Source organism: Centruroides sculpturatus, unplaced genomic scaffold, assembly GCF_000671375.1.
Source record: "Centruroides sculpturatus isolate CEXI.00-Female unplaced genomic scaffold, Cexi_2.0 scaffold1070, whole genome shotgun sequence".
NCBI lineage: Eukaryota > Metazoa > Arthropoda > Arachnida > Scorpiones > Buthidae > Centruroides > Centruroides sculpturatus.
In genome coordinates, this window is record NW_019386008.1 from 166,133 (window position 1) to 179,984 (window position 13,852).

Below are 13,852 nucleotides of genomic sequence, written 5' to 3' on the forward strand. Positions count from 1 at the left end.
CCAAGGAAATCTGTAGAGAAATTTTTGGATTCTTCATTTTCAGAATCACTATTTTCCAGTTCTACATGAATTTCTTGTTCTGCCAGTTCTTGAAGGTCGTTGTTAATAAGACACTCATCAGAAACCTGCGGTAACTCCTCAATATCCTGTTCATCTCCATCTCCTAGTCCTGCTGTATCAATTAGGTTGTTTGATCAACCTAATGACACAGCGATGGGCTCTTCTCGTTGAGAATTCTTGGATACATTCAGCCATAAGTTCTTCCATACTTTTTTCGTGCATTTATCAGTTAATTCTTGCCAAGCGAAGCTGATATTCCTGTAGAATCATGATGTTATATTTTTTCCAAAATTGCACCAAACAAACATAGATTTAAAGAAAGTACACCTTTTTTCCACCTTTTTCTGATTGGTTCGTGTTTGTAAATAATCGTATTATATACGAATCAATAAAATGCCACAATAATTTAAATTTTGAGCAGTTTTTTTAGGCATCGAGCAGACGGCATTATATCGAATCAGCGTTAAGTGAGGCAGGGTTAAGCAGGGTCTTACTGTACCTAAAGTTGCTTTGTGTGTCTTAACTGCCATCAGTAATTCCTGACATTGGCCTTGAAATGGATCCAATGTTGAACTATCTGACAACATAAAAAATTGTATCACTGGTTGCTGAAGAATGGATATTCTCAACATTGTGTTGCTTATTCAATGGGTGTGTTCAAGTCCATTGTAAGATATGGAAGTATACAACAAGCAATTATTTATTGTGACATTGTCGCAATGCCAGGTTGCAATTTTTCATCACATCACTCTTGATTTTAATAGTGTCTTTCCCCTGTACATCATACTTTTCCTTTTAACAATAGTGTTATGTCAGTCATCTAACTTTGTTCTGGAAAAAATTTTTGAACTGAAATAATATGACTTTTGGTTTGGATTATAAGTTTGTATATAGTTAACCAGGGCCTCTTGCCCCTAAGCTTTTCATATCTGGTCTCAACTTTCATCTATCTAACTCCATTCTCAAGATTAAGGAAGGACAGACAGATGCCAGTGAGAATTTACTTATGGGTCTGCAATTTTTGAAAATTTCAGTCCAAAACTGTAGAAATCAATCCAGAAGTGAGAATCCATGGCTAACCGCTGTATGCCAAGACAAGACACTGTGCTGAATTTGTAATATGCTGTAAGCAACCTCAAAGCATCTGAATACTGCTTGGTCCAAGATTAGCAGAACACAAGTCTCTGACAGAACAGTAAGATTTTATATCCATTCCATGGGTAGTTCCCATAAGAAAATTTAGACAAAGCCAAGGTTAACCAAAATTTAACGATGGAAATAACTGTTGTAGTCCAAAAAATGAAAAAATTGGACTGTAGAAGAATGGAATCCTGTCATTTTCAGCAATAAGTCAAAATTCAACTATAAATATAAATATCCAAATCCAATAATTATATATTATTGGGTTTATATGTTAAACGGGCAATAGACATCATCTCTTGATAAATTTAATAATTATAATTAAATTAATATTTTGATAATTAATTTAGAAGGTTCTGCAAAAAATTACTAGTCTCTAGTGCCAAATTACTAAGCATTTAATAATAGTAGTAGTAATAAAGCTAGATATAATCCATGAATTGTTTGACTTTAATGAAAGATCAACATCAACTATGGAGATGATGGCTGTTCATTCATTTGGCAAAGGAAAGACAAGAACTGTCAATCAAATTTCCTCAGTCCCTCATGATACAGTCGTGTATCTCAGCATGAGGATCTGGAAAATTCTGTTATTACCCTCACTTTGAATGCAGAAGTCAATATGGAAATGTTGGGAGGGATTCCTTATCCCTATATATGAGGACCAAATGGAAATTTAAATGGAATATTATCTTCCAAAATGACAAAAGATACGTATACAAAATTGTAATAATGACACGATAGAATTGTTAATGCTGAAAATGCAAGTCGTGATTCCAAACTTTTACCAGGTGTAAAAGTTTGGAATCACCACTTTTTATCTTGTCGTATCATGCCATTGAGTGACATTGCAGAATTCTTCATTCAAAGAAATTTGAAAGGATGGACTGGCCTTTGAACAATCCAGATTCAAATCCAATTGAAAACATGTGGTGTTTATTGAAGCATTTTGTGAATTTTTAGCATTCATCAAATAAGAAAGGGCTAAAGAATGCTATTATTCATACCTGGAGTAATATCAGTGCTGAAATCTATAAAAGACTTGTGGAATCAATGCCTAAGAGTTACAACTGTAATTAAAGCCAAAGGAGGCCAAAAATTATTAAATACCAATATTATGTTTGTGGTTCCATACTTCCTACAGCTTGTATGATTCCAAACCTTTTTCCAAGATGAGTTTGTTATGTTTGTCTAAATAAATTTTTCTTTTGCATTTAATCATTATTTTGTTGTTTATTTGTTTAGGATTTGCATATTGGAACTTAGTTTTGTTATCAGTTGGTTTCTATAATAAAACATATACAAAATTGTAATAATGACACGATAGAATTGTTAATGCTGAAAATGCAAGTCGTGATTCCAAACTTTTACCAGGTGTAAAAGTTTGGAATCACCACTTTTTATCTTTTTATCAACACAAAATCTTTTTAAGTTTAGTTTTTAGTACAGTAATATCTCGACTTACGCTACCCCGACTTACGCAAACCTGGAGTTACGCGATTTTCAAATCTCATCGAGTCGTCTTTTGTTTGAGCGCCACGCAACTCTTAATTACTCACTCCCCCCACACTATTGTTCAGATTACATGTTCGGACATGTCGCCCGGAATCAACACATAGCTACAATTTATTTTGTGTTATTTATTTCTGTGTTTGTTATATCTACGGAGACTCGAGAGACTCTACTATGTCATCCAAACGAAGTAGAACTAATTCTTCTGCATCAAACAAGAAAAGAAAAACTTTATCTTTGGAATGTAAAGTTAACATTGGGTATGTTCGTAAAGTCGAACGAGTTAAACGAGAATGACGTCATCGTTATTCCTATTTCGTTAGACTTTTCGAACGATTCGTTACTAACGCGTTTAACTCGTTTGACTTTACGAACGTACCCATTATTAAAGACTTCGATACAAAAATGAAAATTTGTGAATTGGCAAAGAAGTTTGATCTACCGGAATAGACGGTCAGAACAATTATAAAAGGTAAAGAAAAAGTTCTCAAAGCTGTAAAAATGCTCAATCTTTAAATTCAAGCATCATTTGTAAACGTCACAGTATTATCCCTGAGATGGAAACAATGTTAAAATTATGGTTTGATAATCAAGTAAATGTGAAAAATTGTATAATAATATAATTTGTTATACATATGTATTATCTAAGATTTTATTAAAAAAATTTTTCTAAATTATTGTTTTCTTTAGTCTCCGGCCCCAATTAAAAATTATTTGTATGTATTTATATGGGAAATTATACCCCGACTTACGTGAATTCGACTTACGCGGTTATCGCTCAGTCCCACCTATCGCGTAAGTTCGGGATATTACTGTATTTTGAAACAAAGAATCAAGAATTATATGCTGCTATAATATGTTAGATATGATATTAATAGACAATTCTTGAATCTTTGTTACAAACATATGATATTAACATCTTTTATGGAAATTATGAATTACACAATTAATGATTTTTATCATTTCAAATCAATTAATTTCATTTGCATGTGAATAACTGAATTTATCCATATACTGTTATATTGCATAGTACCTGTATATATGAAAACCACACATTAGAAAGATTTCCATTCTGTCACGTAATTTTTACAACTGAACTTTAAACATCTACATACAATACTATTCAATTTTTCAAAAAATTCATTTGAACAAATACCAAACTGAATGAGAAGAAATGATACACTATCACTTGTTCTCATCCAGTTGTACAGTGACTAGTTCTGAAGATAAGAACTAGTCACTTTAGTTACTCAGCTGAATTAGTCAATGCAGCTTTAACAGTAGATGACATTTAAAGAATGATAATATTTTTGACCTGGTTAACAAACCATCTTCAGGTGTGACAGTTAAAAGTAGTATATGTCACTTTTAACTATTCATGTGCAAAGATAGCTTATTAATTGGGTCAAAAATGTTAGCATTCTTTACTTCACCCACTGTTAAAGGTGCATCAATTAATTTAGATGATATGCTGTTACACCTTCAACTTCCAGCAAAATAACTTTTAATGATTACCAACATTTTATACATTACATAACCATTAATATTTGTAACATTCAAATTTACAATTTATTTCTATTTTTGTTTGATGTAACCTGAGGAAGACCAATTAATCATTAAAAAAAATTACTGAAAATCATTTAATTTTAACTTTTTAATATACCATAAGATTATTTTTCAAAGGAAGGAAATATCATATTATCCATCAAATTTACAAATATGCACAAACAGTAAATTTTGATGCCAATTTAATCATACAATGCACAATTTAACACACACACATACTGTAACATAACAAAATTATTACTCAGATTAATGTAATTATTTTAATAACATGAAAAATTCGTAAATTTCTGATATAATAGAAATGTTTTGATATTAAACTATATGTTATTATTTGTTATGTATTGCATGCTTTTAATAAAATTGATTTGTAATTCAAGCAGAAGCAAATTTTTCTAAATGAAAGAAGATAAGATTCATTTGGTTTTAAAATCAATAAATGTTTTATTTTAAATTTAATTTTTTAATTTTAAATGTTCCAAGTGAAATAATCATTATTTTGTATGCAGATTTTACTGTTTTAATATAAATTCTGTTTTAAAAACACACAAATATCTTTAATGAAGAGAAATTTAATATGGTAGCAATTTATAAAAAATATGTATCAGAAGAATTATGAAATGTATAAATATGCTCAATAATTTGAAATTATGTTTATTTATTTTGCAGGATACATCATTCATAGTGATAAGTAAACATAATTATAACAAGTACGTGATGTATGTTTATATTTACGCAGAAAGAAAAAGAATATTTTTGGATACGAATGCAAATATTTCATTGAGTTAATTAATAAATCTGTCCTGGTAAATGAATACAGTAACTGAAAAATGGTAAAATTCATATTAAAACGTCACCACTTACCCATGTCGAATTAATGAATTTTTACGGAAGATCTCTTTTATTATTTTAAGTGATTTGTATTTTATATCGCTGGAAAATATTTTTTTGATCGAAATTACAATAAATCGAAGCTTTTGTCATTTATTTTCTTTACGTTGTTTACTTCATTTCCGAAAAGAAACATCCTCAATGCTTCTATCAAAACAGTCGAGCCGACTGATCTAAGTAGAGGACAGCACTAAAATTTTTTTAAATAAAATTTATTTTATTTTATTTGTTTTTATTAAAATATTAATTAAGCGGATAAATTACCGTATTATTCCGCGCATTAATAATAAAATGTTTTAGTTTTTATTTGAAGAATTCTTAAACCTAGTAAATTAAATTAATCATCAAATATATAGCGGGTGGATGGCCGAGAGGTCAAGGTGGCAACCTACCGCTTGAGGGACCCGGTCTCTCCATTGTGGGCCTGGCTGTACCCATAATGGGCTTGCAAAAAAGAGGCCCTCTTAGTGCCCACAGAGCGGAAAGAGTTTAAAAAAAAAAGTAACATGAAGACAAAAAGCGAACCACCAATCAGTGACTATACGGTTAAGCAAATGTCATCTGGAATTATATATAAATTAAAACTTTAAAATTTTCACATTTTGTCCACCATGGACTAGTCGAACGTCTCAATTTAGTAACTTCATTCTACTTAATTTTGGATTTCCCATTCTAAAAATGTTCATATTACAGAATATACCAAAAGTTCCATACTTAAGTTTTGAAAATTATTTCCTGACATGTTGAGAAAGTGACAAAAGAGGCATTATTGATTTAAATTTGTGACTGTCCTCAAAAACGTTTTAAACAAATCCCGATGGCTGGTCAACCGTATCTCATCAAATGTGGAAAAACGTAGCCATGTCTAGAATGATGCTTAATCCGAAACAAAGAATTACACTTTTGGAAGGCTTATTTCTTTACCAAATCCTAATAATGACGTGTGAAGATTTCGAAGAAAACATTTTCCTATGACATAACATCAAATAACTCTGTTTCATAGGAACTTGTTCGAAGCTCGCTGTAGATTCTACCAGGCCCACAATGGGGAGACCACATTGTAAGAGATGGAGTCCGGTATATCCGGACAGACCACGCTCTTGAAAACTTTCTGTGACTTTTTCCGATCCGTCCGAATTCAATCCCGGGTTCTCCTGAGCGGTAGGCCAAGTCATTTAGTCGTTCTAATTTATATTTCTATACTTTTGTGATGCCCGACTAGTCAAAATGGCTAGATGCATATCTGCTGCATTTGCGATTTGTTTCGGAACTTATTTCGGGCATGTTAAAAGTCTTCTAATGTCTGCAGGATAGTTACATAGTGTACCGTAGTGAAGCGTGATACATATCGATAATTCGGCCGGATGGCCAAGCGGTCACGGTGGCAACCTACCGCTCTGGGGGACCCGGGTTCGAATCCGAACGGGTCGAAAAATCCCCAGGAATTTTTCGGGGGGTGGTCCGTTTGGATATGTCGGGCCCCGTCCCTCACCACCCGGTAGCCCAATTGTGGGCCTGGCCGAACCCATAATAGGCTTGCAAAATGAGGCCCTCTTAGTGCCCACAGGGCGGAAAGAGTTAAAAAAAAAAAAACATATCGATAATTACAAAATATCAATTGTTAGCCCCTTTGATATTTACGATGTCGATGTTTTGTAAAATTGTAAAATCATCGATATTTAAAAAAGTCCCGTACATGTTGATTTTATTCTGAAAATAGAAGAAAATTGATTTTGCACGGTACCGGTTAATAAATCTATTAATTCATTATTAGCCTTAAAAATTGACTAAGATGTGCATTTCTTGTTCAATTTTTGCAAAAGTTAATCAGTAATCATAAAGGTTTGATATATTTAATTAAGATTTACATGCTACATTAACATGTTACAGATTAAACAACGCTGCCTAAAACTTATTTAACTTTTAGCGATGTTTTTAAATTTGTATTTATGGTAATATTTTAAAAAAGTCAAGACAAGAATTATCCTATATGTAGATTATGATCAGTGGCAATCAGGGCATTACAAAATACTGTACTTCCAATTTGAGATCTCAGTAAACAGTAACTGTATAAAAATTTTTGAGAAATTTCAAAAAAAGCTGAATATAAAAAAATTAACATTATCTTATCCTGATCTATTTGCAATATTTTGTGCAAATTCAACTTTTAGTTTTCATACATTATTTAACTTAGGTGAACAAGAACTTCGGAATTATATCTTGACTCTTTTGGAAGTAGTGTTAGTAAAGTAGTATCTTCTCATTTGTATCTATATGTAAACCATTTCTTTAAGGTGAGATGATTAATGCTTTTAAGGTGAGATGATTAATGTTAAAAGAACAGTTGATGAAATATTTAATAAAATGACGTCTTGCAAACCAGTGGCGTAGCGTAGTGGGGGCGGCCTGCCCCGGGCGGCACTTTTAGGGGGCGGCAAAATTTCACAATAAATAATAATAATATCTTGTAAAAATTTGAACCATTTTATTTCATATTTTTTGTCGCACCTACGATTCGGACCGATTGAAATGAGCACGGAATTTTTCATTACTTATTCTGTGACGAAACTGAATTTTAGTCTTTTAAATTGAGATACGTAAATAAGGAGACGGCGAAATTTTCCTCCGCGCCCGGGCGGCTGACACTCACGCTACGCTACTGTTGCAAACACAGCGCTTCAAAATAAAATTTCAAATGCAATTTTATATACAGTATAAAGTGTTGTGAGATAAACTATTAGCCCCCTTTCCGTAGGGCCTAGTTAAAGATAAACTGTTCTTGAATTCAGGAATTCTAAAGAATGCTGTTCTACTATACATAAGACCTTGAAAACTCCAATTAATTGTAACAAAACATTTTTGTCATATGACAAAATGGCAGTTTGGACGAAAGAGAACATAAAAAAAAAAGCTTATAGCTGAGTATCAGTTATCTGAAATGCGACTTTCAGTTATTATTACAAGAGAAAAGAAAAACGTATGGAGTAGTTCACAGAATTGGCACAAGCGTTCTCGTACGGCGTCAATATCATTAAATAAAAATAATAGCGAGGTTGCGGCCGAAGTTTTCATCTGTAAAACGTGAACGTCAAACGTCGAGCGCCGCTATATTGTAGCGGCGATTGACGTTCGACGTTCATATTTTACAGATGAAAACTTCGGCCTCAACCTCCCTAATAAAATATTTTGAGAATTCAGTATTCGGCTGAATATTCAAAAATTTCTAAATCAGAAAAAAAGTAGAATATCGACATTAGCAGCGTATCAAACCAAAAGTGCTAAGAAAATAGTGTTTATTCTGCAGTAGCAAATGCTGCCGTGAAAATTTTATCTTCTGTGGTAAAGTTTTATTCCGTCCGAAACACTTTTCCAAAGCATGACAAAGGATCAGGCTTGCAGAAAAGATAAAAAAAAAAAAAAACTTAATGCAAATGAAAATAATTCGGATTAGAATTACTAGTAGGCTATCAACTTCTGGTAAGGAACAATTTAACAAAAACAACTGTTCGTCCATTTTTCAGAACATTTCCGAACAATTATTTTTTAAAAACTGATTGAACTTGCAGACCATTTAGAAAATTCCAAACAGTTGACAACTGTAGTTGGGATACTTGGGAAACAGGATCGTCGAGAGGGGAGGAGAGCTGGGGACTTTTTCCGGGTCGGAAAGAAACTTAGGAGCCCGTACTGGTCCTTACCTTTATAAATGAATATTAGTTTTACTAATAAAACAGTAAAATCTTCAAGAAAGTTTTTAAATTATTAATAAAGAAACATTCTATATATTTCATTTGTTTAAAAATAAATGGCAAAAGAGGCCCGGCCCGCTCTACTCCCGAACCCTATATGGCCCTGTTGGAAACCATTATTTTTTGCGTTCGATTCTTAAACGGAATTCGTTCATAACTCGGGAATCGCCTTATCAGAAATTAAATATTTTTATATTTTAAATGTGATTTAGGATATGAAAAACTGAAAATGTTTTAGCTTTATAAAGTTATGGATTCCAAGAAATAGATGTATTATTTTATTTCAGAAAATTATAAAATTTGACAAAGAAAAATCATATGGGCTTGTAACATATCCATTACTAATCAAATGTGTAGTTGGAAAAGTTAAACAATTACTTTAAGTGGCTTAAAAGCACACTAAATAAAACATGTTTATCATTAATTTTTAAATTTATCACAATTGTTTTGGCTTAAATTTTCTTATTATAGGAATTATTGCAAAATCATATTTTGGTCATAAGAACCAAATATTTTGCAATTATTCTATTATTATAATTGAAAACTTTTTTTCAGTTATAATAATGGAATTAAAATTTATTATTTTCTTATGAAGCTTTAAGATTGATCTCTGTGTTCCATTATAAAAATAAACTAGATAACCCTTTTTTCTATTATCTTTTACAAAGTAGATATAAATTTTTAATTCTTTAAACTAAGACATCATTCTATAAATGTCAAGCTATATATACAATTAAAACTGGCAAATTGTGAATAGAAAATATATTCTCTGCTCTATTTGGTTTTTTAAAACTTATTTGTTCAGAACATTCACTTATTAAATATTCTTAAATAATTTAGTAATAATAATCACAAAATGACAACTACAGTTTTATTAAACACATGTATTCTGCAATATACANTTATTGAAGCATTTTGTGAATTTTTAGCATTCATCAAATAAGAAAGGGCTAAAGAATGCTATTATTCATAGCTGGAGTAATATCAGTGCTAAAATCTATAAAAGACTTGTGGAATCAATGCCTAAGAGTTACAACTGTAATTAAAGCCAAAGGAGGCCAAAAATTATTAAATACCAATATTATGTTTGTGGTTCCATACTTCCTACAGCTTGTATGATTCCAAACCTTTTTCCAAGATGAGTTTGTTATGTTTGTCTAAATAAATTTTTCNTGAATATAAGTTACTCCATGTATAATTTAATATTTTATCCATAATTATACATTATAATAACATTTTAATACATTGTGTACACTAAGTTTGTTATTAATGTATGTTTCTAAAATACATTTGATTTAATAAACTTCCAGCAATAGCAGATAATCCTTCCATTAAATTGAAGGCCTATTGTACTAAAGTCCTGTCTCATTTCTATCAATACAGTAATTGTATCATATGAAAAATTATTATTCTATTAAAATAATTAACTTATGAAATAAATTTGAAATCAAGATAAAAATTTCAATCTTTGTTTAAAAAAAATCTTATTTGTGAGCGAGTAAAATCCAATAGTTTAATTTATACAATGTAAGAGAATTTAATGAGAATCAACATTCAACTTTTATCCAGGAATTAAATATATCTTAATTTCTTCTTAATTAAAATATATAATATTGATTTTTTATAAATATCAGTTTTATTAATCAGAATATCTTATTGTAAAGAGTTTTCATTAAGAGTTATTAAAAGATAAATGATTAAGTAAAAATGTTAATTATACAACAACCATAACTGTAAATTGTTCAGCAGTTCTTGTTGAGTTATTTTTATAAACCAAATAAATATTATCATAAATTTCTATCTCATATACAGATTAATAATGTCACATGAGATCTAGAATTAGACAAGCTAATATGATAATTTAAGGATTCCAACCATATATCAAATTAAATTAACATAGTAATCAATGCATTACCATCATATATAATGAAATTTGGATATACAAATAGGTCTATTCCTACTTACATTTAATCCTTCCTGTCCTTGTCCCTCTCCTTCAATAACAGCTGCAGGATCAAAATTTAAATCACCAAGATCAGGAGCATGTGGAAGAGAAGAATCACTGTTTGTGGATGACTGACTATTGGGCTGACTTGAAGCAACCACTGTGGTACTATTGCTATTGTTTTCTGTACCACTTGATTGCTGGGAAGTTGGAGGTGGCACACTAGGTGGACCTCCTCCAGAATTTCCAGGTGTATGTGGTGTGTGAGGAGTATGAGGAGTGTGAGGTGTATGTGGTCCATGTTGCATCATCACCTGTCCCTGAGTTGTTGTGGGCATAGCAGATGTTTGCTGGGATGAATTGGTCCCAGATGATGAGGAAGGTGGGTGACGAAGACCCTGACTGCTTTGATCATGTAAATTAATGGTTCCCATTTGCTGTAAGTAAAAATTTTATTTAAAATAAAATTTTTAATTACATTAATTATAAAATAAAATAAGATGGATTATTTAATACAAAAATTTTAATATATTTTCATAATTTATTTTTCTGTTATTTTATTCAAATACTATTATGTTATGAAATATATATTTAATATTGTAAATATATTTAGCAATAACATTCAAGTATTATTAAAAAATCAATATTTTTCTACCTGTTCATGATGATTAAGTGATTTTTCCATTGCAGCTAAAGGATCTAATGATGCTACACTTTCATTGAGGTGAGAAAGTGGACTACTGAAATCAGATGCTTGGGATTGAAAGTCAAATCCTGCTGTCCCATGAGTACCAAAACCTACTCCATTGGACATCATAGGACCATTAGGCATTGGGCCATTTGATATTGCTAAAGTAATAATAAAAAATCATAATATTTTAATATATATTTCAATATTAATTCTATAATATTTTTAAAATGAAATTATAATTACTCTGCATATCTGGAGGTGGTAATGGTGCATAAGGTGATAAACCTTGTCCCATTTCCCAGGTACTTGTGGTAGGAAGTGTCATGCTACTTGGTGACATAGCCTTGAACTGTTTTGGTCCACTACAGGGATATTCTATAATACAAATCCTTTATCATTATATTTTATAGTTATACAGTATCTATATCTTTTTAAAAAGATCTGCATTAAATCTTATTTTCCTGAATAAAATTAATACATTTTTAGAATTGTTTATACTGTATTTGTGAAATCAAAAGTTATCAAATGAATATACCTAATAAAATGGAGAAATAATTCGTGTAGTGGCTTACATTTAAAATACAGATTCATTTATCTAATTTACACAGAAAATTAATGGAATCTAAAAATATCCCACAAACAACCTTTTCACTTTCCAGCACAATTATTTAATGATTGGACAAATGTTTTTGAACTGCTTTATAGATCAACTTCAGGTTTACCTATACTTTAATGTACTGTATCTTTGTTCTATTTCTGGAACATAAGAATATTCAAAATATGTTTACAATGGAATCTATTTATACACAAATTAATATATCATTAAATATTAGACTAAGTCAAAATTTATATAAAAGAGTTTTGCAATTTTCAATTTTAAATACTTTCTAAATTTTTTTCCAGTTAGAAATTTATAACTCATCAGTATTTTAGTATAATATCAAAAGATTTGTTTCAAAGATAATTTCTCAAGCAAAAAAGAAAAATTGCAACTGTTCAGTGAAAAAGTTATTATCTAAGCCAAGAGTTCATTAAATTGTTGTGATGAAGTGACAATATGATAAGATTTATAGACAGAAGTTTCATTATCGGGATGATTGTTTCTCAGAAGATAAAGTATGTCAATGCCTATATGCAAGTTACAGCAAGAAAAATTATTTTAATAATCCTTATTAATACTTTTACATATTTTACAATAATAAAAATTAAAATAATCAAACACCTTAGTATTTCCAGCAACAAAGTATTTAATAAAAAAAANATCATTAATTTTATATATAAACTTACAGAAAATTTTCAGTATAATTCCAGTTCTTTTCATAAATTCTATTTCAAAAACTGTCTGTAAAATAACTGTTGTTACTTTTCATATAATATAAACAAAACACTTCCATACAAATTTTTATTGTATAAATATGCATATCTACACTAATAATACGACATTACCATAAAAACAAATATGGTAGATGTTGGGTACAGACAAGAAAAGCTGCATACAATAATTTTGTTGTAATGGACAGATTGGGACAAGCCCTTGCTTAACACACAATACAATAAAAGACATTGTTCAACAATTTGGGCAGATTTCCCGATTGATTGATACAGTTGTATTGGAGAGCATAGGATTGCTTTTAACAATAATCCACAATTGCTATTTAATGGTTTGGCAATTGTAAGGGATGCTATACAGGGTGAATGGTTGGAATAAAAACAAGTCTACTCTCCAACTTAAAAGATGCAAAGAGGAGAAAACCAAACCCACATCTCTAACACAGTTCTAACAAGGGTTTAAATCCAAGATGTAAAATGGTTGGTTGTGCAAAATTTTAATTTTTTTTTGTAGGACATGATGGCAACAGCGCATGAACTGTGTGAAGTAATTCTATATCTACAAAAAGCTGCATTAATTTATGTTTTCAATGAACAAAATACAAACTGATGTTATCATTGTTTAAAATAGTGAAGCAGGAGAAATGGACTTTGTAGAAGTAAATGTATGAAAGGACTTGTTCCTGATATAATAGAGCAACAACATCATTTCAACTTTTATTCCTTGATCACTAGCAATAATGCATTTATTTTATTTTACTTTTTAAATTCTTTCACTTAGCAATGATGCTCTTGGACAACATGAAGAATGCTACAAACAAACAACAGTGAAGATAATCATCCATAGTAGCATTAATCTGCTATGAATAAAGATGAAATCATCTACATTGTTTTAACAGATATACTAATTTGGTTAAGAGGGCTGTATTGCTGACTGTGCAACAGTTCATGGCTGTTGCCAGTCTAAATGTT

The 13,852-nt window shown here is 30.5% G+C and overlaps 1 protein-coding gene across 1 annotated transcript; it reads right to left on the reverse strand.

Annotated features, from left to right (window-relative positions):
• Nucleotides 1–10,503: 10,503 nt before the first annotated feature.
• LOC111613095 (zinc finger MIZ domain-containing protein 1-like) lies at nucleotides 10,504–12,385 on the reverse strand. The gene is made up of 3 exons (XM_023354415.1): nucleotides 11,795–12,385; nucleotides 11,516–11,709; nucleotides 10,504–11,297 (listed from the first exon to the last, which is right to left on the reverse strand). The coding sequence occupies exons 1-3, from the start codon at nucleotides 11,889–11,891 to the stop codon at nucleotides 10,833–10,835; spliced, it is 756 nt and encodes a 251-aa protein (XP_023210183.1). The 5' UTR covers nucleotides 11,892–12,385; the 3' UTR covers nucleotides 10,504–10,832.
• Between the last annotated feature and the right edge of the window lie 1,467 nt (nucleotides 12,386–13,852).

Excerpts from the sequence above, each read along its gene's own strand:
- LOC111613095 (XM_023354415.1), bottom strand. The coding sequence starts at position 11,891 with ATGTCACCAAGTAGCATGACACTTCCTACCACAAGTACCTGGGAAATG. Across the intron at positions 11,710-11,794 it reads ACCACCTCCAGATATGCAGA|CAATATCAAATGGCCCAATG; the intron begins GTAATTATAATT and ends TTATTACTTTAG. Across the intron at positions 11,298-11,515 it reads CACTTAATCATCATGAACAG|CAAATGGGAACCATTAATTT; the intron begins GTAGAAAAATAT and ends TTTTACTTACAG.